The sequence below is a fragment of the Zootoca vivipara genome, chromosome 7 (assembly GCF_965207765.1).
Source record: "Zootoca vivipara chromosome 7, rZooViv2.hap1.1, whole genome shotgun sequence".
Lineage (NCBI taxonomy): Eukaryota > Metazoa > Chordata > Lepidosauria > Squamata > Lacertidae > Zootoca > Zootoca vivipara.
In genome coordinates, this window is record NC_142590.1 from 88,608,159 (window position 1) to 88,635,470 (window position 27,312).

The 27,312-nt window shown below is 49.0% G+C and overlaps 2 protein-coding genes and 3 non-coding genes across 6 annotated transcripts in view; 2 read left to right on the forward strand and 3 right to left on the reverse strand.

Moving 5' to 3' along the window:
• The window catches only part of PTK6 (protein tyrosine kinase 6), a 32,410-nt gene extending 18,862 nt beyond the window's left edge, over positions 1 to 13,548 (reverse strand). For both annotated transcript variants that reach the window (XM_088674731.1, XM_035123932.3), the window contains exons 1-7: positions 12,984 to 13,548; positions 11,137 to 11,258; positions 9,118 to 9,281; positions 7,516 to 7,669; positions 6,873 to 7,034; positions 4,412 to 4,593; positions 1,471 to 1,624 (exon numbers count right to left, since the gene is read on the reverse strand). In XM_088674731.1, the coding sequence (XP_088530857.1) occupies positions 1,471 to 1,624; positions 4,412 to 4,593; positions 6,873 to 7,034; positions 7,516 to 7,669; positions 9,118 to 9,281; positions 11,137 to 11,258; positions 12,984 to 13,222 (1,177 nt within the window). In that variant the 5' untranslated portion in view covers positions 13,223 to 13,548. The remainder of the gene's footprint in view (positions 1 to 1,470; positions 1,625 to 4,411; positions 4,594 to 6,872; positions 7,035 to 7,515; positions 7,670 to 9,117; positions 9,282 to 11,136; positions 11,259 to 12,983) is intronic.
• A 2,002-nt stretch (positions 13,549 to 15,550) lies between these two features.
• LOC118089578 (U5 spliceosomal RNA) lies at positions 15,551 to 15,666 on the forward strand. Its single transcript, XR_004693137.1, has one exon. It is a non-coding gene; the product is annotated as a U5 spliceosomal RNA (small nuclear RNA).
• A 1,126-nt stretch (positions 15,667 to 16,792) lies between these two features.
• Positions 16,793 to 16,908, forward strand: LOC118089580 (U5 spliceosomal RNA). The gene has a single exon (XR_004693138.1). It is a non-coding gene; the product is annotated as a U5 spliceosomal RNA (small nuclear RNA).
• Positions 16,909 to 18,259: 1,351 nt separating this feature from the next.
• LOC118089576 (U5 spliceosomal RNA) lies at positions 18,260 to 18,375 on the reverse strand. Its single transcript, XR_004693135.1, has one exon. It is a non-coding gene; the product is annotated as a U5 spliceosomal RNA (small nuclear RNA).
• A 3,653-nt stretch (positions 18,376 to 22,028) lies between these two features.
• Positions 22,029 to 27,312, reverse strand: part of SRMS (src-related kinase lacking C-terminal regulatory tyrosine and N-terminal myristylation sites) — a 36,358-nt gene continuing 31,074 nt past the window's right edge. Inside the window, exons 7-8 of the mRNA XM_035123695.3 lie at positions 26,983 to 27,139; positions 22,029 to 22,596 (exon numbers count right to left, since the gene is read on the reverse strand). Coding sequence (XP_034979586.1) covers positions 22,403 to 22,596; positions 26,983 to 27,139 — 351 coding nt within the window. The 3' untranslated portion in view covers positions 22,029 to 22,402. The remainder of the gene's footprint in view (positions 22,597 to 26,982; positions 27,140 to 27,312) is intronic.

Consider the following 27,312-nt stretch of genomic DNA (forward strand, 5'->3'; position numbering starts at 1 on the left):
AACCACTGAGCCTAGGGCTTGCCGATCAGAAGGCCGGTGGTTCGAATCCCCACGACGGGGTGAGCTCCTGTTGCTCGGTCCCAGCTCTTGCCAACCTAGCTGTTCGAAACCACGTCAAAGTGCAAGTAGATAAATAGGTCCTGCTCCGCTGGGAAGGTAAACGCCGTTTCCGTGTGCTGCTCTGGTTCGCCAGAAGCGGCTTTGTCATGCTGGCCACATGACCTGGAAGCTGTACGCGGGCTCCCTTGGCCAATAGAGCGAGATGAGTGCCACAACCCCAGAGTTGGTCACGACTGGACCTAATGGTCAGGGGTCCCTTTAGCTTATACAGTGGTACCTCCTCCGGTTGTGGACGGGATCTGTTCCAGAGGTCCGTTTCCGAGGTTTTCACAACCGGAGGACCACTTCTGCGCATGCACATGCGGTGGTAGAGTGCTTCTGTGCATGCGTGAGCGGCAAAAACCCAGAAAAATACTTCCGGGTTTGCCGCTTACAAATCCCAAAGTTTATCTAACCGGAGAGATACATAAGCGGAGGAACGACTGTACTATATACCCATGTGGCTTCCTCCCTCCTCAGCTCAACATCCTTTAATCTCTATTATACACTGTGTCTTTATACTAAAATTATCATTAATTTTTATTAGTTTCCCAAATTTTAACAAATTGACCCAAATTATTTAAATTTAATACAATTTTAAAAAATAATAATTAGGTTCCCTGCTTCTGTTACAAACATATGCCTGTTGCTTCCTGTTGTTTACCACATCATTCTTCTTCTTTAATCACCTTCTCATCCTTCTATTTTAACATTGTATTAATCTGCATTTTAATTGAATTGTTTTTTTATACTTGCGTTGATATTTTTGCTGTTAGCCGCCCTGAGCCCGGTCTTGACTTGGAAGGGCGGGGTATAAATATTATTATTATTATTATTATTATTATTATTATTATTATTAATCCATTTTCATAGCTGGCCTTCCTTACAACCAGCACCTTTGTTGTTTCCCAAGCATATAAATTCCCATTTATTTCATGTGTGCAACCCAGCTGGGAGGGCTGAATTAACACTATAAATCTTGTAGCCTAAGACTAGCACAGCTATGCATTCATCATAGAATCATAGAAGAGTTGGATGGGACCCCGAGGGTCATCTAGTCCAACCCCTTGCAACACAGGAATCTCAATTAAAGCATCCATGACAGATGGCCACCCAAAGCCTCCAGCTGGGGCAGGTCCTGTGCTGTCTCCGCTGCCAAAATGACTTGCAGAAGGGCCATAGCTCAGGGATAGAGAAGCTATCCTGGTTCAGCCTCTATAAGGCTGGGAATGTCCCGATAGCTTCCAGTCCATCGCGCTGGCGAGAAGGCGCAGAGACCTCGAGCTCAGTGCTGAGCTGGGAGGACCAGTGGTCTAACTCAGTATAAAACAGTTTCCTAGGTTCCTACGATGCCCCGAACCTCAAACGCACCTGGATATGGGTTCTGGCCAAGGGTCATGATTTCATACAGGAGGATTCCAAAGGACCAAACGTCGGATTTAACAGAGTAGCGGCCGTGGGAAAGCGCTTCTGGTGCCGTCCATTTGTAGGGAATGTTGTGGGAGTAAGATTCGTAAACATTGTCCTGCGAGAACAGAAGAAAAACATGTATGTATAACAACAACCCATTGAACACTTGATTATTAACTGCATGAGCCACAGAATTCAGCAAATCTTGGTGTCATATTGGTGCAGAATCCCCCCCCCTTTTTTTAAATGCACAGCAAACACCAGCCAGGGCACAACCTATTTTTATTTACTGTCAACACTCCCCAAGCCTCAAGAAAATACCTTTTTGTTTTTGTATATAATTTTTATTAAATTTCCTGTTTTACAATTTGAAGTACTCATTTTTACATCCTTAAGATATCAATGACTTCCCTTCTTCTCTTTCTGTGGTTCATTTTCCATATCATAAATCCCTGCATATTTTACAAAAACTATACCATTCAGCATTCCATTATGGCATCCATCAAAACTTATTTACACTGTTGAATTTATCTTAATGTTGCCAACGTTTTCAGGTATACACAGTTATTTCCCATATACTGTATTCAATAAACGTTTCCCAATCTTCTCTAAACGTATGTTTTTCTTGTTCTCTTATTCTATATATTAAGTCTGCAAGCTGCGCATATTCTGTCAATTTAAGTTGCCATTCTTTTTTAGTTGGGACCTCGCTCATTTTCCATTTTGGAGCTAACAAAACATGGGCCACAGCAGTGCATACATAAATAACCTTTTTTGACACCTGGGAATTTCAGTCTGAATTATCCCCAACAGAAAGGACTCTGGTTTGGGGGGAAAGTACTTTGAAACATTCCCCCCCCCAATTCATTATGGATCATTTCCCAGTACAGTGGTACCTCAACTTACGAAGGCGATCCGTTCCGCGGTGCTCTTCGTAAGTTGAAACCTTCGGATGTCGAGGCATCCATTTTGTGCATGCGCGAAGCACAATTTTGCGCTTTGCGCATGCGCAGACTGCACGTGCGGCGAAAATACTTCTGGGTTAGCGGACTTCGTAAGTTGAAACCTTCGTAAGTCGAGGCCTTCATAAGTCAAGGTACCACTTGTTGGATTTTTTGAATAGTCAAGTTACTTTAGAGCCGGTCTAATGTAAATACTGTCTGTTTAAGAGAAACAGGTGCCGGTGTTTCTGTTAATTGCTCACAGGCGTGGGCTCTGCTTCTTGTATATAAGGCTCTGCCAGAAAGCCTTCTGTATCTCTTAGTTAGATCTTTCAGTTTGATTAATCTCTTAGTAGATCACTCTCTCAGTTGTTCTCAGTTTAAGAGATTCCTTAGTTGAATCTTAGTATGATTGTTTAGTTATAATGTTAGTTTGCTGTTAATTCTTGGGTAGTTTAATGGGAGTTATGTGGGAGGTTTGGAAAGTGGGTAGATGACATTGCTAAGAGAGAAAGCATTTATCTTTAGTTTAAAGTCTCTTTAGAGTGAGTTTGTTTTTCAGTTAAAGAAACCCAACCGTTTGTATTTTCATCTGCATACTTTTACAAGTGTGCAGCTAGCATAGCTGCCAAGTTATCCCTTTTTTTAAGGGATTTTCCCTTATGCTGAATAGGCTTCCTCGTGAGAAAAGGGAAAACTTGGCAGCTATATGGCAGCTAGTAAGGGGTTTAATATAAGGGAGATAATACCCTACGCTCTTGGTGGTGTTTTGTTAGCCAGGTCAACTTCTGACTGCGTATACTCTGTGTGAAGTGTACTTTAAAGGGCCGCTGTAAAACTGGGATATATGATTTAGGTTAAGCAGGTTTCAATATCCAGTTTTCTCCAATATTATTCTCATCCTATATAATAATTTCCAAGTTGTCCCTGCGTCCAAGCTGTCCCGTGTGTCCCTGGGTCACTGCGCAGGGACACAGGGATTGGACAGCAGAGACTGGACACACACGCGCGCGCGCTCTCCCCCCCCCACCTACCGTTTCCCTGCGGCCGCCAACCGCTGATCCCAGCCGGACTGAGCGTTGGCGGGGGGGGGGGGAGAGAGCGCGCGTGTGTGTGTCCAGCAATGTCTCCTTCCTGTCACTTCCCGTTTCCCGGCGGCGGCGGACCAAGGGGACCCCGTTTCCCGTAGGCGACGGGGAAAGCCTGGCCGCCCTTGAGGAGCCCGGCGCCTCGCGGACAACCCTCCCTGTCTCCTTGCTGTCGGCGGCTGCGGGAGAGGTACGGAGGAGTAGAAAGCAGCGCTTTCTCCTCCTCCGTTCCTGTCCCCCTGCCGCCAACAGCAAGGACAGGTCCCAGGGTTCGGAGAAGCGCTTGCGCAAGCGCTTCTCCGAACCCTGGGATGTCTCCTTGCTGTCAGTGGCTGCGGGAGAGGTACGGAGGAGGAGAAAGCAGTGCTTTCTCCTCCTCCGTTCCTGTCCCCCTGCCGCCAACAGCAAGGACAGGTCCCAGGGTTCGGAGAAGCGCTTGCGCAAGCGCTTCTCCGAATCCTGGGATGTCTCCTTGCTGTCGGTGGCTGCGGGAGAGGTACGGAGGAGGAGAAAGCAGTGCTTTCTCCTCCTCCGTTCCTGTCCCCCTGCCGCCAACAGCAAGGACAGGTCCCAGGGTTCGGAGAAGCGCTTGCGCAAGCGCTTCTCCGAACCCTGGGATGTCTCCTTGCTGTCGGTGGCTGCGGGAGAGGTACGGAGGAGGAGAAAGCAGCGCTTTCTCCTCCTCCGTTCCTGTCCCCCTGCCGCCGACAGCAAGGACAGGTCCCAGGGTTCGGAGAAGCGCTGCGCAAGCGCTTCTCCGAACCCCAGGATGTTCTAGCGCCCGTTATTGAACGGGCTGAAATACACTAGTTATATATATTATTATCCATTACCACTGTACTCTTTTACAAGTCCACCGCCTCAAGAGAATACCTTGATCAGCCTGGCCATCCCAAAATCTCCCACTTTGCAGATGTTGTTCTCTCCGACCAGGATGTTCCTGGCAGCGAGGTCTCGGTGGATGAATTTCTGCGCCTCCAGGTAGCACATGCCATCTGCCACCTGTGACGCCATGTCCACCAGCTCAGCTACCTGCAGCTGCTCCCCTTCGGAACCTGGAAGTAAGCATAGAGGGACCTGTCTCTTGCCAAGCGCGTCTTCTGAAAGTTCTGCTCATTGTTTCCATAAGAAGAGCCTGTTGGATTGTGGAAATGGCCCCTTGCAGTCAGTGGCAGATCAAGCCGATCGGGTCCCTGGGGCTACGGTGTCCGCCCTGTGCCCAGGGGCGGGGCCAGCCGGGGCAGGACGCTCTGCGGGGCCTCCGAGGAGTCTGCCTGCCTCCTCCCACTCAGCTGCCCTACAGCTGAGGGGGAGGTGGTGGGCAGACTGTTTGGGTCAGCGCGGAGCCTGCGGGCGCCCAAGCCACCGTGTCACTCCCAGGAGAGATGCGTGGCTCAGGCGCACTGCAGGCCCTGTGGTGAGTGCCGCCTGGCATTTTGTCACCCCCCTCAGTGGTGACACCCGGGGGGCCGCCCCCACCGCCCCCCCCTTTCTCCACCCCTGCTTCCAATCTATGGCTAGTACAACCCATAGACAGAGAGAGCAGGAAGGAAGACTTTTTAAAAGAAGGATTTTTTTGGTGTGTGGGGGGGTGTTGACTTGTGGAATATTTGGAAAAATTACTGCAAGCATCTTAAAACATTAGCAGGGTTAGAATAAATGAAGCAGGAAAATGATAAGCGAAGGGAAAATTGGAAGAGACAAAATAAGGAGTATTTAGAATAAGCAGCGGCAAAGGTAAACAGAAAGGAAACGTGGAAGACACGGAAGGGAAGTCTGCATTTAATGTTGAGTGTATGATTCATTTTATGTGTGCAGATTTGTAAAATTGAAAATGATATTTAAAAAAATCTACATAGTTATTTCCCCCTTCTTCTCTGATAGGGACTCAAGACATCTTACAGATAAAATAGAGGCTTGACTGGCATTGACATTGCAATATTTTCAGTACCAGGCAAGGGCGTTTTTCTTTGTCCAGGAACTTTTATGCAGCTACTTTTGGGGTAAAGGCTTCAGCTCAGTCGAAAAGCATCGGCTTTGAGTCCCAGGTTCAATCTGCAGGTAGGGAAGGGGATACCCACTGTCTGAAACCCAGAGATCTGCCATCAGTCAGAAAGAGTACGGCGCTAAATGGACCAATGGCCTGAGTCACTACAAGGTAGCGTCCTGTGATCCTCATTGTTATTGTTTCTCGATGGTTTATATTTTGCTTTTATTAAATTGTTCTGAAGGACTGCTTAGATATTTTAAAATTAAATGCATACATGAAACAACATAATCATAATACGCATGCAATCCCGAAAATTTGCATGCTAACTTTCTCAACTTCCTTTCATCCATTAGGATCACAGGGTGGTTTACAACATATCATCTTAAGTCAACGACCAAATGATAACAGCTATAATGCAATCATAACTGGACCGGTTACTGTTGTCAAAGCAACCACTGCGACAACTGTATTTCTGCAGCAGAGAGGGAATCTCATCTGTTTGCAAACAACTCAATATTCCTCCCACCCCGCCAAGGCCAGGATGAATATTGGCCTGCTTAGGTCTGGCTTATTCAGGTAATCTCCAGTTCAACCACTGTTTACCACACCAGTGTGCTTTTTACAATCAGTGACAGCAGCCCATTGGGACTGGTCTGGAGGAAGGGAGCCGAACAGCAGGTGGCGCCAGAGAGCCAAGGACAGGAAGAGCCAACTACAGTACTGTAATTGTGGATTTGCCTCCTCCGTCATCCTCTCTGCTGAGTTCTACAAGGGCAAAATTGAGACCTAAGGAGGAGGAAGCTGATAGACAACACCACGCTTTGGATGGGTTGCAAGTAGGAAGGTGAGTGGGTAACGGGAAAACTGAAGTGGGTGTGGCAGTGCCCCATTTGTCCCTTTGGACCAGTATCAGCTGCACAGCTGGAAAAGACCACAATAGATCATCTAGCTCAAACACCAACATTCACATGTGACTCTTGTGGTCAGCACTCGTGATTTCAGGCAGAAGCAGGGCTGTGCTTCCTGTTTGTCCTCTGTGGCTGCTCTAGCTCTGCCCTCCAATGACAAAGCATTGGGCTTCTCGTGAGTAGGGTCTTCACGCAAGCAGGGCCCTCAGTTGTACTGGATTCCCAGCCCTGTGGATCCCCTGTGTGGAAACATCTGTGGGGAGTTTCGCCAGCAGACAGGTACCCTTGACACGTGAGCATCAGAAGGTGGCAACACGGTGTCAGAAGTGGAGAGAGAAGTGCTTTCAAAACTGTGAGAGCCCTACCTGCGAGCAATGCAGGAAGCGGGCTACGGTTGCGCTATCAGTGAAGGAAGCACCTTGTGTAAAGGTCTCACCTCGGAGGAATTCTAGGAGGTTCCCTTTGCTCATGATCTCCGTGATGATGTACACAGGGTCCCCACGAGTCGAGATGGCATAGAGGGAGAGGATGTGCTTGTGCCTCAGCTTCTTCATCGCCTCAACTTCATTTTTGAACATGTCCTGGTACGTCAGATCAGCTGCAGGGGGAGAGAGGGAAGCAAGCACATAGAATCATACGGTAGAGTTGGAAGGGATCTAGTCCAGCTCCCTGCAATGCAGGAATCCTGCCCACAGACATCCCTGAGTAGGCGCGAACCATCGACTTATTACACTGACCATTGTCGCACTTGTAAAGGAAAGCATAGCAAGCCTTTTCAAGGTCTGAAAAATTTGCACTGCCAAGAGGCAATTTAGGAATATTTTTCTTTCTTACTTCCCTGGCTGAAGAAGGGTGAATAGGAATTTTTCAATGTTTGTTTATTGTGTTTTTAATATTTTGTTGGGAGCCACCCAGATTGGCTGGGTGCAACACAGTTAGATGGGCGGCATATTAACAACAGCAAAGAACCCAAATCACTAATCTGGCTGCTTCTCTTTGATATTTCCAAGGCCTCTTCAACATTGACCTGGCATGATAAAGGCAGCTTCCTTGGCTCTTGTGCGAAGCCAAACTCTCACCTCTGGGAAGCACTTTGATCGCAACTCTGACTCTGTCCTTCCAGTATCCTTCATAGACTTCTCCAAAGTAACCTGCGCCCAGTTTCCGGGTAAGGCAGAACTCCTCCTTTGGCCTCTCCCAGTCGTCCCAGTGTGGCATCGCCGTGGGCTCTTGCTGGAGCCAAAAGAAAAGAAACAGCAAGCCTCCGTTACCTAAGGTTCACCCAGAGGACCAACATAACCCTAAAGACTTCCAAAACTTTTCTGCTCAAGTTCTTAGAACGATCGAATTGGAAGGTACTCCAAGAATCATCTCATCCTGCCGCCTGCCTGCAGGACTTTCAGTTAAAGCATCCATGACTGCTGGTCATCTTTCTCTGAATGTCAGTTTCGTTGTACGGTTACAGAATCGGGGTGACAGAGCTTTGGGGTGCAAGGGCGCCCACAGTCGCTAGAGCTAGTGAATGTTAGAAATTGATAAATTGTAGAATTTAGATAATATTTTGAGTATTAAAAGGTAAAGGGACCCCTGACCATTAGGTCCAGTCGTGACCGACTCTGGGGTTGCGCGCTCATCTCGCATTATTGGACGAGGGAGCCGGCGTACAGCTTCCAGGTCATGTGGCCAGCATGACTAAGCCACTTCTGGCGAACCAGAGCAACACATGGAAACACCGTTTACCTTCCCTCTGTAGTGATACCTATTTATCTACTTGCATTTTGACGTGCTTTCGAACTGCTAGGTTGGCAGGAGCTGGGACCAAGCAACGGGAGCTCACCCCGTCACAGGGATTCGAACCGCCGACCTTCTGATCAGCAAGCCCTAGGCTCAGTGGTTTAACCCACAGTTGTAGATTCCCTAATTTTAAAATTGAATTTTAACATTGTATTTAATCTGCATTTTAATTGATTTTTTTTAATGCTTGCTTTGATATTCTTGTTGTTAGCCGCCCTGAGCCCGTTCTTGACTGGGAAGGGCAGGGTATGAATAAAATTGTTATTGTTGTTGTTGTTGTTGTTATTATTATTATTATTATTATTATTATTATTATTATTTCAACTTATACACTGCCCTATACCGGGAGGTCTCAGGGCGATTCACAACAAGACCACAGTATATCAAATCAAACCAAAAGCAATAACTCAATAATGCTTCCCCCCACCCCCAAAAGCCACATTCTAAAAGAGTGTTGGGTGTCAATAAGATCAGCCAAAGGCCTGGTTAAAAAGGAACGTTTTTGCCTGGTGCCTAAAGGTGTATAATGAAGGCGCCAGGCAAACTTCCCTGGGGAGAGCATTTCACAGATGGGGAGCCACTGCAGAGGAGGCCCCGTTCTTGTGTTGCTACACTCTGGGCATCTCAAGGAGGAGGCACATGAAGAAGAGCCTCAGAAGATGATCTCAGGGACCGGGTAGGTAGGAAGATGCCAGACGGCTTTAAAATACAGGTTGAATTTCTTTTCGGGAGGTGCCATTCAGAAGACATGGAGAACAAAGTGCCATGTCATTAAAGGACATTTGCTTCCCTTCCTCCCAGGCAGGCTCTTCTGATGCTCTTATGCTCACTTCCGTTTGCTAACCGGGGCCGGCCAAATGCGGCTACAGCTGCAAATTTGGACTTACCTTGTAGCACGGGGTCAAGAGCCTCAGCCCGTGGGTGAGCGCTTTCCCTTTGTAATACTCGACGAGGGAGAGCAGATCTTGGAAGGAGCGGGTGGCGTTCATGTAGTAAGCTCCCTGGCCGTTGCGCAAGATCTTGTAGTGCCTCACCACTGACTCATCTCGGACTGTGAAATTGTGGGAAGGAGAGCCAGAGAAAGAGGGAACAATGCAGAAAGGGGAGGGGGAAGCAGAGGGAACACCCAAATCATTACAGGTTGTTATCTTCCTGTTCCCGTAAGGGCCCTGGTGAAAACCGGGCAGGCTGCCATCTCCCACACGGTTCTGCTCAGCACAGGATCTGCTGTGCTTCATACCCGAGTGTGGGAGAGGCTTTGGACAAATGTTCCTCCGCAGCTGACATTTTAACGCAGCGACTCGAAGGAGGTTCCTGTGCCTTTGGAAGTCACGTCGGGATTTTGTCAAGAGCGGCACGTCAGGGAAGATCCGGGCTCTCAGAGCAGCCACGTGAAAGTCCTGTTTTCAGCACAGTTTTCCTGGCACAACTGAAAGGGTTGCTTCTAACTTATAAAACCATTCTATACAAGATCTCAAAGCAGCTGTTTTATTACAGAAAAATTTCAGAAACAGACTGGAAAGGGAAGTTGCTGAATTGGAACTCATTACCAAGCTTAAAACCATGGAGCCGCCTGGGATGAACAAAGACATAGGGTTCTTATCTCATTATGCATGATCAAGCTTTCTTTAGCGCCTCAGCCCTTGCTTCCCCCCCCCCGCAGGACCTATTGCAGTCATCAGCAGTCGTTAACAGCCATCAACAGGTTTACCACTCCTATCAGCCCATCACCCATTCCCACCCACCCCCACCACCCTCTGAATATACATAAGGGTCTGGTTACTTCTGTTTCAGTGTATCTGAATAAGTGTGCATGCACACGAAAGCTCATACCAAAATAAAAACTTGGTTGGTCTTTAAGGTGCTACTGAAGGAATTTTTTTATTATAAAACCCTGTATTGCATGGGGTTGGACTAAATGACCCTCGGGGTCCTTTCCAACTCTACAATTCTAGGATTAAACAACCTGGGAACAAGTTGCTTAGAGGACCTTCTGCTCCAGGATAAACCTTCTAGATGTTGAGATTGCCCTCAGAGGACCCACTAGGCGTTCTGTTGGAAGTCAGGTGGGTGGTCGTAGGAAACAGGGTCTATTCCACCATGGAATCCTTGATCCTTGGAACTCCTCGCACAAGGAATCTCCCCCCCCCCGGCACCATTGTTAGTTTCTTTTGGGCAACTTTTGGATGACAACTTTTCTTTTAAAAATGACCGGGTCTTTTGTTTCATTTTTTCATTTTGCCTTTGCTTTATGCTGGATTTTCGACAGCCTACTCTGGCCTGTTTATTCTATTCCATTCTATATTAAAAACTTGTAAGCTGTCGTGGCAGAAGAATCACCCAAGAAATGGTAGTAATGAATGGTTAGCAGAAATCTTATTGCCGATGTCTCTGGTGTAAATTGGGACCCAGGTGGCGCTGTGGGTTAAACCACTGAGCCTAGGGCTTGCTGATCAGAAGGTCGGCGGTTCGAATCCCTGTGACAGGGTGAGCTCCCGTTGCTTGGTCCCAGCTCCTGCCAACCTAGCAGTTCGAAAGCACATCAAAGTGCAAGTAGATAAATAGGAACCACTACAGCGGGAAGGTAAACGGGTTTCCATGTGCTGCTCTGGTTTGCCAGAAGCGGCTTTGTCATGCTGGCCACATGACCTGGAAGCTATACGCTGGCTCCTTCGGCCAATAATGCGAGATGAGCGCGCAACCCCAGAGTCGGTCACGACTGGACCTAATGGTCAGGGGTCCCTTTACCTTTACTGGCGTAAATCACTGCAGGGCTTCTTGCAAAGGCGAGGGATATATACATTTAACAAAACGAAAACCCAGCTCTATAAGAAAACTACTAGGAGCGTCTTCTCCTTTGCAACTGGTCACTCAAGTCGGAAAGGTAGGAAGTGAAATACACTTACCTGACAAAACATACTCAGCCCCCCTTTTCTCGCTGATGCGGATTAGGAAGGCTCCGACCTTATTCTCTTCTGACATCAGCCGATGGACTGTTTCAGAACGGGAGATCTGCCCAAAAAACCACCTACAGAAGGAACAATTTTTTAAAATTTTTTTCCTTTCAGGTAAGAAGGGCTGTAGCTCAGCAGTAGAGCAACTCCCAACGAGGTCATAGAAACGAGAAACAGCAATTTTATGGCAATGCATAGAAAGGTAACTGCTTGTTAGGCTATGGCATGGCTCTGTATTTGCTCTGCGTGCACAAGGTTGCCGGTTCAATCCCTGGTGTCTCCAGGAAGGGCAGGGAGGTAATGCTGGCGAGGCGCAGTGTACTAAATTGGTTGGATCAGATTAAAAAGAGAGAGAGAGAACAGTATGATTGAGGGGCACAGACATTTTAAAAATGAGAAACCTGAACCACAGGCAGTTGCATTGGAGAGCTTTTTCCTCCTTCCCAGCTCTGTGGTTCAATGTGCAGGTGTGGTCCAAAAGGGCAAATCCAGAACTGGGGACATGCAGAAACATGAGAAGAGTCTGCTGGACAGTCTAATGGTCCCATTGAGTCCACCATCCTGTTCTCACAGCAGCTACCCGGATCGATGTCAGGTGCAGGATCCGAGCACAAATGCCCTCCTCTCTCCTCCTGAGGTTTCCAGCAACCGGTATTCAGAAATCTTACTTCCTCCAATTACGGAGAGTCATTGTGGCTAGCGGCCTTCAATAGCCCTCTCTTCTTAAGAAAGTGCGCTCCATAGTTTTCCTATCCACAGCATGCAGCAAATTCTGCAACTTCCAGCACAAAAGCAGGTGCAGCAGAATCCACATCCCTGGGAGGGGCCGCAGCTTTATTGCCATCCTGTGTTTAGAGCACACTCCCCCCCTTGCCTGAAAAGGCAGGCTTTAAAGCAGGGGTCAGCAAACCTTTTCAGCAGGGGGCCAGTCCACTGTCCCTCAGACCTTGGGAGGGTGGGGGGGCGGACTATATTTTTTTGGGGGAAATATGAACGAATTCCTATGCCCCACAAATAACCCAGAGATGCATTTTAAATAAAAGGACACATTCTACTCATGCAAAAACATGCTGATTCCTGGACCGTCCGCGGGGAGGATTTAGAAGACGATTGGGCCGCATCCGGCCCCCGGGCCTTAGTTTGGGAACCCCTGCTTTAAAGTATAGTAAGCAATCCTGCAAAGCTGGAATGAAGGCAGGAGATAATGTATGGGTGAAATTGCAGTCTCCTCCTGTGCTTCACCGTCTCCTCACAAGGCTTTGCCAAAGTAGAAGAGGGAATGCACCTGTTTTTGTTTTGCATGTGAAATCAAATGAATCCATCAAATTTGCATATCAAATCAATCCGGTTTTTGCGGGCCCAGAATCTCGGGATGTGGGTTAAGTGCCTGTCCACATCTCGGTTTAACGCAGGTTGTAAACCTCTTGTGTGTGTGTCTTTTTAATTTCTCCTCATCCATGTAGCTTTCTCCCCCAACTACACCTGCCCAACACTCTTTCCAAATGCCCTGGACCACTGATGGATCTCTCCCCAAATCAGATTTTAAGGCATGGGGAACCTCCGGGTTTAGGGAGCAGAAAGTGTTGTGCAGCACTTGCTGGAGGAGAAAGCAAGGGGGGAATTGTGGAGGAGAAAGCAAGGGGGGAATTGTAGGAGGAGAAAAAGGTTCACAATCCACATTAAGCCAAGGTATTGGGTGGGACCCTAAATACAAAGCACTCAATGCCCAGATCTCATCTCCACGCCACATTTCCCTTCCTTTTAAAACTGGCTGGGGATCTTTGCAGACATGGACTTACGGCTCTGCCTCCATGGTCTCCTGCTTGGCCAAGTAGTTGTAAGGCACGTAGCCTTCCTCGAAACCCGTCAGGGAGGGATCCAGCTTCTTGGCCCACCACCACTCTCCTTTCTTCTCGATCACTTGGAAGAGATCTCCGGCCCGGAAGCTGAGTTCTGTCTCCGTCATGGCTTTGAAGTCCCACAGGCTGGTGTAAAGGCAGCTCCTGGCTCTCCATGGTGGTGAAGGCTTGGAACTCATAGCGTCAAGGCAGGCAGTTGAAGGTTAGAGCAGATTAATGGCTTGTGTGGGTGAAAATCTTATCCCTCTGTAAAAAAAATTACCCCCACCACAAACTGCACAAATCCAGATTCGTCCTGGCCACAAATCCTTTTCAAAGGCCCATCGCCTGCTGCTACTACAAACCTCTGCGGGTGAACCTTGGGAAAGCCTTTGCAAATCTTGCGGAGTTGCCTTTTATCTGCACCAGATCAGGTGGAGGCTGCCAAGAGGAGGCTTTGCGAGAAAAACCTTCCCCACTTCCTCTTTATGAGGGAGAGAGAGAGCAATAACCTGTCCCTGCCCTGCCCTGTTGTTGTTCCTTCAACAGAAGAGGAAGGAGGCGGTGAAAGAGAAAGAGAACGCGCGGATTCCCTTCTCCGGGACTGGGGCTCTGGATGCAAATCCTGACGCCTCGTGGCTTCTCAGCATCTGAGTCAGCCTTTGGGAGATGGGACAAGCGGGGAGGCCCGTCCCGTTTCGCTGCCCGAGGCAACGCAAGACCGTTCCACCCCTGCCAAAGCCTTGCTTAGGAGGTTGTGCGAAATCTAGCAAAATCTCTGGGAATTCTTGCGAGGTCTTGCCAGAAGCCGCTGCTATACGGCCCTGATAGCGATGGCAGGGGAGAGTGGGCACCTACGAGACACACAGAGAGTTAACAGCCAAAGGCCTGGTGAAAGAGGAATGTTTTTGCCTGGTGCCTGAAGATCTACTACAACAATGGTGCCAGGGCTGGCCCACCCATGAGGCAAAGTGAGGTGACTGCCTCAGTTGGCGGGATCCACAGGGGCAGTGGATCTCGATGCAGATCTTCATTCCTGTCCCCCTTGTTTCTGATTGTAGATCTTCACTTACCCTTTCTTCCCTGGTGGGAGGAAGGACCCCGTTTTGTGGTTAGCCTCAGGTGCCAAAATGTCTCTTGAAATGTTTTCATACCATGCATCCAAATAGGCCTTTTCTGCGGTGGCTCCGCGCCAGGAAAAAAACCCAAGCATTGGTCTGATTAACATTTTGTGGTTTTCAAAAATGTGTTTGTGGTAAGGCAGGGGTTGGTTGGTTTTTGTTTGTATACTAATTTTGAATCTTTCTGTTGCGATCTGCCCTGGAATCGAAGGGTATGTATGCAAATCCTAATACTGTAGGCAATAATAATAACTTCATAAGTCTCCCTCATCACTTCTGTTGTTTTGATTTGAATCCTTTAGTCCCTAAAGTAACCCAACACGAGGTTCTCCCCGAGGCTAAAGGAAGATGCATGGGATATTCCTCTTCAAGGGCAGAGAGAGGATCTCATGTAGGCTTTCCCCTCCACGTGCTGTGGAAACTCCCATGGCCTGGTGACGTCAGAGCTCCAAGACTGAAAAGGGGGCGTGTGCCAAGGACGAGGCTGGGGAAGACCAGGAGAAAGTTGGGATCCACTGATTTTCCAATCCAACACGCCCCCGCACCGACCCAAATTTCAGCTAACCCTGGGTGCTGTGGCCGTTTATTTCCCTTCTATTACCCACTTATTTTCAGCTCTGGTTTCTGATCCCTTTGAGCTTCGGCGCAGCTGAGTGCTTCTGAGCGCGTGCAGAGAGCCTTCCTGTGGCTACTGAGCCACACAGAGGGAGGAGCAGCAAATCCTGAATAAATTGCCTGGGACGGCAGGGTGCGTGCCAGGAAGAAAGGCAGAGCACCGCCAGCCAGGGAAATGGGGGCGATGCTTTCATTCTGCCCCCCTCGTTTCCCCCGCTAAAGGGCAGAGTGCTTCTGAGCGCGTGCAGAGCGCCTTGCCGTCGATACTGAGCCACGGACGGAGGCAGCAGGAGCAGCGAATCACGAGAGAGCTGGCCGACATGAGCGGGTTCAGGCAAAGAAGGGAGGGCGGGAGGGGAAACACGAGCGACGCTCTCCGACTCGCTCCACTTTTCTTCGCAAAACACCCGAGACTAGAAGGGGACTACGGGGACGTAATACCACACTTCGTCGCCAGAGGGCGCAGCACGGGCGACGCTCCCGCCTGCGCTTGCCGGCTGCACACTCGTCACTGTCGGCCTCGCGAGGGAGGGGCTGAGACCTGGGACGAGCCGGAGATTGCTCATTTGCATTCCGCCGCGACCAGCATGCCTTGCGCCCACCACGATACGGTTCTCGCTGCTCCGCCGGTTCGGTGCCGGCTCCGGCTATGGTGGCGACGGCGCTTGCAGGGAGGGCGAAAGGCGTGTCCCGGGGCGCCGGGGCATCTCGATCTTGGACCGCAGGCGAGGGCACCGTAATCTGAGGAGCAGGCGCGCGTGCAGTGGCTGTTGCCGTGCGGGTGCAGAAAGTATACTCTGGTTTCTCTTCAGATCGTATAAATCTTTCGCCTTTTACTAAAGATTTCCGTGGAGAGGAACATTTATGAGTTTTCAACTAATTTTTTGAGGCCTTGCTTCGGCGGGGCTGTCCTTTCACGGTGCAAAAACAGAATTCGTTCTTACTCAGTGAGCTGTACATTCAAACAGCAACGAGCCAGGTTCCACTTCACTAAATACCAATTCTGAGTTAGTACCGTAGATCCGTACTATACGCAAACAATGCTCCCCCCACCAAAAAATAGAACCATATTTGAAGCTTAATAAAAAAAATTCCTTCAGTAGCACCTTAAAGACCAACTAAGTTTTTATTTTGGTATGAGCTTTCGTGTGCATGCACACTTCTTCAGATACAGTGAAATGGATACAGTGAAGCTTGTTTGCTTATATTGTTCAGCTTTGTTTTGCATCCTTCCATCAGAAAGCAACCACAGCATAAAGGTAAAAAAAACGCACTGAGCTCTTCCGATAAATACAAATTTAATAGCTAATTATAGCAATGATGGAGAAGTAGAGCTCTGTATCATCCACATATTGCCAACATCTACCGTCTCCCAGTCCTACCTGGGTATTTATTGTATTTTATTTATTAAATTGGTATACCGCCCTATAGCTGTACTTCTCAGAGGATGTTGATTGAAGGATTGAAGCTGGGACTTTGGGCATTTGAAGCAACCACTCCTTCACGGAGGTACGTCCCTTGCCTTTGCCTTGTTCAATGGAGAACTGCAAAATCAGAAGCAAGAGTATATAGTATATGCTGCAGAAGATAAGTGAAAGAGAAACAGGAGATCCCAGCAGACTCTCCGCCTCGCTCCACTTTTCTTCGCGAAAGTCCCGAGACTACCGGTAGAAGGGGGGCTACGGGGACGCAATACCGCACTTTGTCACCAGAGGGCGCAGGACGGACGGCGCTCCCGACTGCACACTAGTCACTGACGGCCTCGCGAGGGAGGGGCTGAGACCTGGGACGAGCCGGAGATTGCTCATTTGCATTCCGCTGCCACCAGCATGCATTGCGCCCACCACGATGCGCTTCTCGCGGCTCCGCCGGTTCGGTGCCGGCTCCGGCTGTGGCGGGGACGCCGCTTCCAGTGAAGGCGAAAGGCGAGTCTCCGGGCGCCCGGGCATCAAGATCTTGGACCACAGGCGAGAGCACCGTAACCTCAGGAGCAGGCGCGCGTGCAGTGGCTGGTGCCGTGCTGGTGTAGAAAGCATACTCTGGTTTCACCTCAGATCGTATAAATCTTTCGCCTTTTACTAAAGATTTCCGTGGGGAGGAACATTTATGAGTTTTCAACTAATTTTTTGAGGCCCTGCTTCGGCGGGGCTGTCCTTTCATGGTGCAAAAATAGAACTTGTTTTTATTCAATAGTTGTAATGTCTTAATATTACTCCTATTTCCTTGTTCTTTGGCAATAATTCTTAACCCAGTAAGCCCAGATCAGTTCTGGATCCACACGTCATTCCGCAAAGGGGAACCAATGCTGTGGTTGCTGTCTGATGGAAAGATGCAAAATAAAGCTGATGGAAACCCCTTTAATAATACAAGCAGCCTTGAAAGCAAAGAGTAAGGTTACAGTAACTTTGGTCATAGAGCTTCAGCATGCTGATGACAAGGTAGTGTGTGCATGCTCAGAGGATGACCTCCAAACCATCCTAAATATCTTGGTAGAAGCTTACAAAAAGCTTGGCCTGTCACTCAACATCCAAAAAAACCAAAGTGCTGCACCAACAAGTACAAAATAACCCCTCTGCAGCGCCACAAATCCAACTCAATGGTGTAACGTTGGAAAATGTCGATCACTTCTCCGTGGGCAGCTATCTTTCTACAAGGGCTGACATTGATGCCAAAATCCAGCATTGCCTGAGCTCTGCTAGTGCAGCTTTCTCCATATTGAAGTGCAGAGTGTTTGAGGACCGGGACATTCGCAGGGAAACCAAAATGCTTGTTTACAAAGCTATTGTACTACCAACCTTACTATATGCTTGTGAAACATGGACCACTTATAAACGCCATCTCCAACTCCTCGAAAGATTCCATCAACGGTGGACTAATATCAGTGTACTGGAGGAAGCAAAGATCACCGATGTCGAAGCAACGATTCTTCAACATCAACTTCATTGGACTGGTCATGTTGTGCGGATGCCTGATGATTGTCTTCTAAAGCAACTTAAAAAATGCTCCGAACTTTAAAAACTTCCGAACTTAAAAATGGAAAGCGTAATGCTGGTGGGGTCAACAAAAGAGGTTTAAAGACTGTCTCAAGGCAAATCTAAAAAAATGTAGTAGAAACACTGACAACTGGGAAACACTGGAGCGCTCCAGTTGGAGAACAGCCTTTACCAAAGGTGTCATGGGCTTTGAAGAAACTCGATCTCAGGAAGCAAGGGAGAAGCGTGCTCCCGCCAATATCCCCACTGTGGAAGGACATGTGGATCCAGAATTGCGGATCCAGAATTGGCCTCCACAGTCACTTACGGACCCATTATTAAAATCGTGTTTATGGAAGACAATCTTACTCGACTATCCGGCCCGCAGCCCGGTAAGTCTGGGGACCCCTGGCATATAGGATCTTCCAGCTCCTAAATGGTATATGGTTATGTGGAGCCTGGCTCTTTGCTGTTGAAATGAACAGCTCACTGAGTAAGAATGAATTCTGTTTTTGCACCATGAAAGGACAGCCCCGCCGAAGCAAGGCCTCAAAAAATTAGTTTAAAACTCATAAATGTTCCTCTCCACGGAAATCTTTAGTAAAAGGCGAAAGATTTATACGATCTGAAGAGAAACCAGAGTATGCTTTCTGCTCCCGCACGGCAACAGCCACTGCACGCGCGCCTGCCCCTGAGATTACGGTGCCCTCGCCTGCAGTCCAAGATCGAGATGCCCCGGCGCCTCGGGACTCGCCTTTCGCCCTCCCTGCAAGCGGCGTCGCCACCATAGCCGGAACCGGCACGAGAACCGGCGGAGCCGCGAGAACCGCATCGTGGTGGGCGCAAGGCATGCTGGTCGCGGCGGAATGCAAATGAGCAATCTCCGGCTCGTCCCAGGTCTCAGCCCCTCCCTCGCGAGGCCGACAGTGACGAGTGTGCAGCCGGCAAGCGCAGGCGGGAGCGTCGCCCGTACTGCGCCCTCTGGTGACTAAGTGCGGTATTGCGTCCCCGTAGCCCCCCTTCTAGTCTCGGGTGTTTTGCGAAGAAAAGTGGAGCGAGTCGGAGAGCGTCGCTCGTGTTTCCCCTCCCGCCCTCCCTTCTTTGCCTGAACCCGCTTATGTCGGCCAGCTCTCTCGTGATTCGCTGCTCCTGCTGCCTCCGTCGGTGGCTCAGTATCGACGGCAAGGCGCTCTGCACGCGCTCAGAAGTACTCTGCCCTTTAGCGGGGGAAGCGAGGGGGGCAGAATGAAAGCACCGCCCCCATTTTCCTGGCTGGCGGTGCTCTGCCTTTCTCCCTGGCACGCACCCTGCCGTCCCAGGCAATTTATGCAGGATTTGCTGCTCCTCCCTCTTTGTGGCTCAGTAGCCACAGGAAGGCTCTCTGCACGCGCTCAGAAGCACTCAGCTGCGCCGAAGCTCAAAGGGATCAGAATCCAGAGCTGAAAATAAGTGGGAAATAGAAGGGAAATAAAGGGCACCAGCACCCAGGGTTAGCTGAAATTCTCTTTTTTCCAGCATTCACTGACATGGTGTTCTCCAACACATTCAAACTTATGGGAACTGTAGTACAAAATTTTTGGATCCAAAACTTCACCAGATCTGTGAAGGCTCAGTTCCTTACACACTTGCATTTCACTGCTTTTTGCCTTCTTAAATCACATTTTTATTATCACTGTTCTTTTAGATACAGCAACAAACACAAGTGACAAGTACCTGTCTCATATAATCGTTACTAAAACAAGCTTTTCCGTAAAGTGTTGTAAATCTAAAGCGCTTGACTGAGAAGTCAGTCCTTATCAGTTCAGTGGGACTTGCAAGTTATGTGTGCATGGGGTTTGCAGCCTAAAGTGCTGTAAAAACACTCGTACTATGATAATCTCAAAAGGGCAGCAGTAAAGTGAAATTCCATCTGCATATCTTTCTCTTGACCTCTGTGCCTGCCTTTTTGCATTGTAATAAAAAGTCGATTTTTCCATTGCCCCACCTGTTGTAAATTGCTTTTATAGGACCTGGGAGGGTGCCGTAAAATACCATAGTAATGAAATGGACATATTGCGTTCAGGCCTAAGAGAGCTTGACAAGAAAAGCATGTTCATTGCAGGTTGATTGATCTTGTCATTACATAGGAACGAGCTCCAGGATAATATTTGACAATATGTTTCATTTAACACAGTATTAATATTTTTGCATCAGCGTAAGATGAGCCTGCTGGATCAGGCCAATGGTCTATCCCGTCCAGCACCCTGTTCTCATTGTAGCTAAACATAGTTGAGATCCCTGCATTGCAGGGGGTTGAGCTAGATGACCTTTGGGTACCTTGCAGCTCTATTATTCTATGATTCTATAGACTGTGGGAAGCCTGCAAGCAGGACCTGAGCGCAAGAGCACTCTCTCCTGCACAATTCCCAGGAAATGGTCACTGATAGCTTTGCCCATTTATTTGCTGCATGGTTTGTATATCTCCCTGATTTTCTACACACACACATAATTTCAGCAAAAGGAGTATGTAAAAGTAAAGGGACCCCTGACTGTTAGGTCCAGTCGCGGACGACTCTGGGGTTGCAGCGCTCATCTCGCTTTACTGGCCGAGGGAGCCGGCGTACAGTTTCCGGGTCATGTCGCCTTAAAACTCACCATAACTGGGAGAAGTGTATAACATGAAGTGGTTTGGTTTTTTTTAAAAAACAACAACCATGAAGTGCTTTCAACTTTCTTATTATTAGATGGAAAAGAAACATACAATGTTTCATCAAAGTTGGAACCAGTCAACCCGATTTATATGGACTGATCTGGCAGTGAAAGTGAATTCTCCAAGTGCATGGAAACTCATGTTCTTAATCCAGGAGTGGGGAGTATGCAGGCCATGGGCTGAACTTGGCCTGCCAAGCCCCCCCATTTGTCCTCCTGGGCTCTTATGGAGGAAGCCATGGCTACTTCCATTACACCTGATGTCTTGCGTGGTGTGAGGCTTCAAAGGAAGAATTGGGAGCCTAAAGTGAGCTCTCCATTGTTCCTTTGCTGGAGCAGCTGATGGGAGCTTCATGTGACCCCAAAATGATGCCAATAGCACAAAACGCAGGGATTGCAGCACAAAATGGTTCAAAACTAGCACAAAACTTTGGCCTCTTGTTTGGAGGGGATACAAAATTTCGGGGTCACACGTTAACGAAGCTTCTCGATGGGTGGTTGACGCATTCCTTGCTCAAGGAGGGAAAAGTGGCTTCCATGCAATAGAAACGTCTTCTTCCTCCCAGCGCTTAAATCCTTAATCAACAGGTTGACCTTATTTTGTAGGAGGTGGTTAGCTAATGTGTTGTGCACTGACTCCAGTTAGGCCTTACTCATTTGTAAGTTTGCCAGGCGGACTTGAGTAAGGCTCTGACCCAAATCCAAATATAATCACACCTTAGCCGTGAATGCACACATCTTACTCAAAAGACGAGGCAGTTTAAACAGCGCTCAGCTGAACGGCAGTGAATCGACAGCAGCGGTGACATTTTTGGATGGCTACGTACAGACACAATGGTGTTTTTTTGTTTACTTCGACAGGGCAACTATTTACCTACCATCATCTGTAAAATGGGTGCAACAGTGATCTGTCTCACGGCACTGCTAACAAAACAAAGGCCATTCACAGTGCATTTAACAGGCTGCGCCATGGGCGTACCCAGCGCGGGGCAGGAGGGGGCAGCTGCCCCCTAGAAGCAGGGCCGGCGCATGAGAGCGGCGCTGCCGGCAGGGCCGGTGGGCAGAGGCGGAGCACAGCCCGGCGGAGCCCGAGTTCGGCGTTCCCGCCCACCGCGCTGCGCCCTCCCTCCAGCTCCCCGTCGCGCCCTCTGGCAAGGCCAAGCACGGCGGGGAACCAGAGAACTCCTTTTTTCTTGCTCCTTTTTTCTTTTCCCCTCCTCTGAATGCAGGATCCCGCTGCCGCCGATCCTGCTGCTGAACTGCGTTCAGAGGAGGGGAAAAGAAAAAAGGAGAGTGCTTCTGGGCATGCGGGGCACCTTAAAAGACCACCACATTAGTGCCGCTTGACGGAGCGGGCACTAAGAAGCTTGCCCTCTTGTGCGCTGTTCCCTGGGAGCAAGTCCCATTGAACTCAGCAGCTCCTGCTGCTGCTGCCGGTGGCCCCCTTGCCCGGCAGCCATGGCGCTCTGGCTCCTCTCCTGCCCCGCCGTGCGCGCTTCCTCCCTTCCCTCCCATACATTGGCCCCGCCCCTGGGCCCCGCCCCTTGCCCCCCTAGTTTTGATCCTGGGTACGCCCCTGGGCTGCACCCAAAGGATGACATCACCTCCGGTTTCTTGGCACACATTTATTGAGTAATGAAAGTTAACTGGTGCACGCGGCAAGGAATCCAATCTTAGTCTGTGGTTTGGCATGGGAAGGGCGCTGAAATGACTTTGCAATGGCATCTTGGCTGTGCGGTATCTATAGTGAATTATCTTCTGGCAGGCACAGGCAGCAAATCCAAAAGGGGCTGCCACCCCTAGCCATAATCAGGGTATCTCGCGCTGTAGCTCCACGAAAATAAGGCCTTCACATAAGCCCAACCTTCTTTCTGCCCAAGGCTGACTTGAACTGGCTTCTTCTAGCAGTTCTGCCAATCCTATTGGGGGATATAGGATCTACTCTCCACTTCTAAATGCCGCCGGTGGCAATTTCCCCCCTCCTTCAAGAGAATGGGTAGTGGCCCCATTTGTAGATGCAGAAAAGCATCTCCTTCAGGCTGTGGAAAGGCGGCCTGTCCTCTGGGTGAGTCTTCCAACACTCCAACATGACGCCGTAAACCTCAGCAGGGCAGCTGTTGGGACGGGGAAGGCGGTAGCCCCGGGTGATCTGCTGGATAGTTTCTTGGTTGGTCATCCCTGGAAGCAATAGCATATATCCAGGTATTAGATAGGTATTATTTATTACATTAATATATACATAAAAAAGGGGGACGCAGGTGGCGCTGTGGGTTAAAACACAGAGCCTAGAGCTTGCTGATCAGAAGGTCGGCGGCTCGAATCCCTGCGACGGAGTGAGCTCCCGTTGCTCGGTCCCAGCTCCTGCCAACCTAGCAGTTCGAAAGCACGTCAAAGTTCAAGTAGATAAATAGGTACTGCTCCGGTGGGAAGGTAAATGGCATTTCCATGTGCTGCTCTGGTTCGCCAGAAGTGGCTTCATCATGTTGGCCACATGACCTGGAAGCTGAGCGCCACAACCCCAGAGTCGGTCACGACTGGACCTAATGGTCAGGGGTCCCTTTACCTATATATACATAAAAAGGTAAAGGTAAAGGACCCCTGGATGGTTAAGTCCAGTCAAAGGCAATAATGGAGTTGCGGTGCTCATCTCGCTTTCAGGCCGAGGGACCCGGTGTGTTTGTCCACAGACAGCTTTCTGGGTTATGTGGCCAGCATGACTAAGCCGCTTCTGGTGCAACGGGACACCATGACAGAAACCAGAGCGCATGGAAACGCCGTTTACCTTCCCGCCGCATGGTACCTATTTATCTACTTGCACTGGCATGCTTTTGAACTGCTAGGTTGGCAGGAGCTGGGACAGAGCAACGGGAGCTCACTCCGTTGCGGGAATTCAAACCACCGACCTTCTGATCGGCAAGCCCAAGAGGCTCAGTGGTTTAGACCACAGTGGCAACCGCAATATATACATTAAACACAGGCTTTGCCACAAGTAAGACTGCCGTGTTCCTCTTCATTTCTTCTCTACACCTGCCCAGAAACCTGGGGTGTTTTGTTTAAGGCAATAGTCAGGCACGGATAGCTCAGTTGGTTAGAGCGTGGTGCTGATAATGCGAAGGTTGCAGGTTCAGGCCCTGTATGGGATAGCTGCAGATTCCTGCATTACAGGGGTTGGATTGGATGATCTTCAGGGTCCCTTCCAAACTCTACGAGTCTTTGATATTCGTCTATGATAGTCTTGCATCCTCAGCAACTCTGCTTCTCACCTTCACTGGGTGCTTATCTCTGGCTGCAATGTGTTCTTGAACCCTGATAACCCCTCTTGCTGGATGGAGGACAGGTGCTGTGTGTGTGTGTGTGTGTGTACACCCTTTTGGCTTACTGTGCAAATGTAAAAATTCACCCCGCCCTCTTGTTGCTGCCCCACCCACTTTTGACTCTGGCCCCGCCTCCAAGGGTGAAGTTGCCCAGAAGCAAATCCAAGCCTTTAGGCTGAAAGTGTTTGCCGACTCTAGTTTAAGATGTGGGGCAGAACTGGGTTGTCAGCCAGGTTTTGTTTTCTCCTAGCTAGTGGGGCTAAGGAGACATTTTCCAATTCTTTGTCTTAGGGTGCTTCCAGACTCTCCCTATCACATACTGCCAAACGCAGGTTGCTCTGTTAAGATCCCTTGGCAACAAATGCCGTTTCCTTCCAAAATATTGGGCTTTCTGTGATCGGGAAAGTGATGTGAAAATGCACTAGAAACTGCGGGGTGACATTTGCTTGATGCAATCCTATATAATAAAGTCCCTGTGTCTCTGCGTCCAGATTCCCTGTGTCCCTGTGTCTGTGCTAATGCGCATGTGCCCCACGGACACAGGGACTGGATGAAGAGGCGGGACGTACACACATGCACGTTCTCTCCCCCCCTCAACCCTCTGCCTCCCGTTCCCCTGCAGCGGCGGAGCAAGATGGCGGCATTGGGCTCCGGGGCCGCGGCGGCGGGAGCCCGATCCGGTTCCCGCTGCCGCCGCCACGGAACCCGCTGCCGCCATCTTGGTCCGCCACCTCCGCCTCATGACAACCCTACCTGGCCCGTGGGAGGAGCGGCGGGGCTCTCTGCGCTCGGCCGCGGGACACGACGGGAGAGCGCTTTGTTTAATTGCGTTCCCGGTGCGCCCCGCGGCCAAGCGCAGAAAGGGAGGGAAGGCCGCGACCCCGTCGCACCTCTAGCGCCCGTTTTCTTAACGGGCTGAATGAGACTAGTGCTATATAATCCCCCCAGAAAACAATTCAGAATGAATGCTCCTTAAACAGGTTGTCTGCAAGGGAGCCCAGGATCCCGTTTTCTGATTATCTTAGCACCTGGAAGGTACGGTAATTAGTCTGCAATCTCCAGCTTAAGTAGATCCCATGGCTGTAAAATCCAGCGTAATTTCCCCCACTCCAAGCGCCTTCCTAATTTGTGTAACGTCTTGCCTGATGAAAAGTTTTGGAGAACTTGAAAGTGGGTCACATTTTCCTGAGTTATTGATTGATCCTGATAAAGGTATTGCCCAGTGGTGGACTTTGGGTTAATTGGATTTCACATACGGTAGTTTATGTCCTTTGAGTTCTGAGATAACGTGAAGCAATTTAGATATCGTTGCCCACGCCTGAAATTTCTTTTAAAGTTTCTGTTATAAGAATTAAAGGTCTCAAATATAAATTAAATGTTCATAAATGTTCAAGGCAAACACATACATAAGTATGTAAACCACCTGCCTGAAACAGTACAGGAAAGCAATCCTGAAGCCATCTTGACTCTCCCAATGACCTCAAATATTCCTCTGTAGTAAGAGAGGCAAATGGGGAAAGCCTTCCCATTGTCCTTTTGCTTGCAAATCCTCTCTTAAGTGCGTATTTGTGTATGAATAGGGTGAGCCTGTGACCTGGATTCAGGAACTAAAGTATTAACCATCACAAAAGAATGGCCAGACTGCCCAGGTAATGCAATCAGTGACCGTTATAAGGTATCCTGGCAGACAGGATTTCTGCTGTAGACCTCCTTCTGAGATGTATGTATGATGTTAAGGTGGGTGGTCTTGGGCTACAGGGTGGGCAATTTCAAAAGTCTGTATAAGGGCTTGTGTACCATTGTTCAGGGTTCTCCTCTCTCCTGCATGGGGGGAATGGGGGACCCTGTTGCAACAGTTTAATAAAGATCAGGCTTACTAGCTGCTTTGCTTCTCAATATACTCTGGTTGGCCTCTGTTATTTTCTCCTACCGATAGGGGACTTATCCGATAAGGGGACATATAGAGTCCACTTAAGGACTATATATGGGCTCTTGGATACCCCATAAGGGAGAAGGAGCAGTTTTTTTTTCTTATAACATTTCCAAGGCCTGCACAGCTCTGATTTCTAATCACTCAAAACCGAGTTCCCACCTTAGTGTGGAATGCCATTTTACACACGTTCAGGATGCAAAGCTGCTTATTACCCACTATATTTGCTGCTGAACGTGGTGGAGCTGGACCTCTGAGCAAACTTGTGTACGATTGTGAGCTGTTCCAACTGTATTATTTGGGTATGTTCACCTTCCTGCTTCCTCTGCTTCCAGGTCACTCACATGACTATAGTTTTTAGAGTCACATTCATTCAACATTAGCCACAATCCATATCACTCTGGTTAGTCTCTTGGCAAATCCTGCCATTGGATGCGTTCCATTCCTTTTTGAACCAGCTTCAATCTGACCAGAAAGCTCAATGCAGAGTAAGCAGTAATGTTAAAGTTTGAGACAGCCATCGCACATGCGCAGATGAGCATGCATGCACAGCTGGCAGCTTCATGAATAGGAGTTTCTGGAGGGTGGGGCTGCGGGGGGCCGGAAACCAAAAAGGTCACATGTGTTGGGTGAAGACATCCTTGCTCCTTCTCCAGTGTGAACAACATGGTGCAAATGTGGTTTGAAATCCAACTGGGGGAGGTCCTGACCTTTAAAGTCCTAAACGGCCTTGGCCCAGTACACCTGAAGGAGCGTCTCCACCCCCATTGTTCTGCCCAGACACCGAGGTCCAGCGCCAAGGGCCTTCTGGCGGTTCTCTCACTGTGAGAAGCGAGGTTACAGGGAACCAGGCAGAGGGCCTTCTCGGTAGTGGCGCCCGCCCTGTGGAACACCCTTCCATCGGATGTCAAGGAAATAAACAACTATCTGACTTTTAGAAGATATCTGACGGCAGCCCTGTTTAGGGACGTTTTTCATGTTGGATGTTTTATCGTCTTTTTAATATTCTGCCTGGAGCCACCCTGAATGGCTGTGGAAACCCAGCCAGATGGGCGGGGTATAAATTATTATTATTATTATTATTATTATTACTACTACTACTACTTCATTTTAAGCAACTAATCTGAACATACCTGAGACAGGCTTCCTCAAACTCGGCCCTCCATATGTTTTTGGCCCACAGCTCCCATGATCCCTAGCTAGCAGGACCAGTGGTCAGGGATGATGGGAATTGTAGTCTCAAACCATCTGGAGGGCCGAGGTTGAGGAAGCCTGCCCTAGGATTACAGCAGGGAAATGACTGTTTCTTGAATACTTTACCTTCATATGGGCATTGTCCATACGTAAACACCTCATAGAGAAAAATCCCATAGGACCAAACGTCCGATTTTGGAGAGTAGGTCTGGTAGATAGCTGCTTCTGGCGCTGTCCATTTCACAGGGATCATGGCATTGCCCGTGGTGGAATAAACATCATCCTGGAAGGAAGCCAAGATTGGGTTTTTAACAAGAGCCATCAAAATTATTCACCTGAAAGGTGCTTCTACACCTAAGGGTGTTTCCAGACTTCTGCTATTTTTGGGTGGGATTCAGTCATATAGCAGTGAATTCACAGTCGCACAGTTTTAGTCGTTTGAGAGGTCTTGCGCAA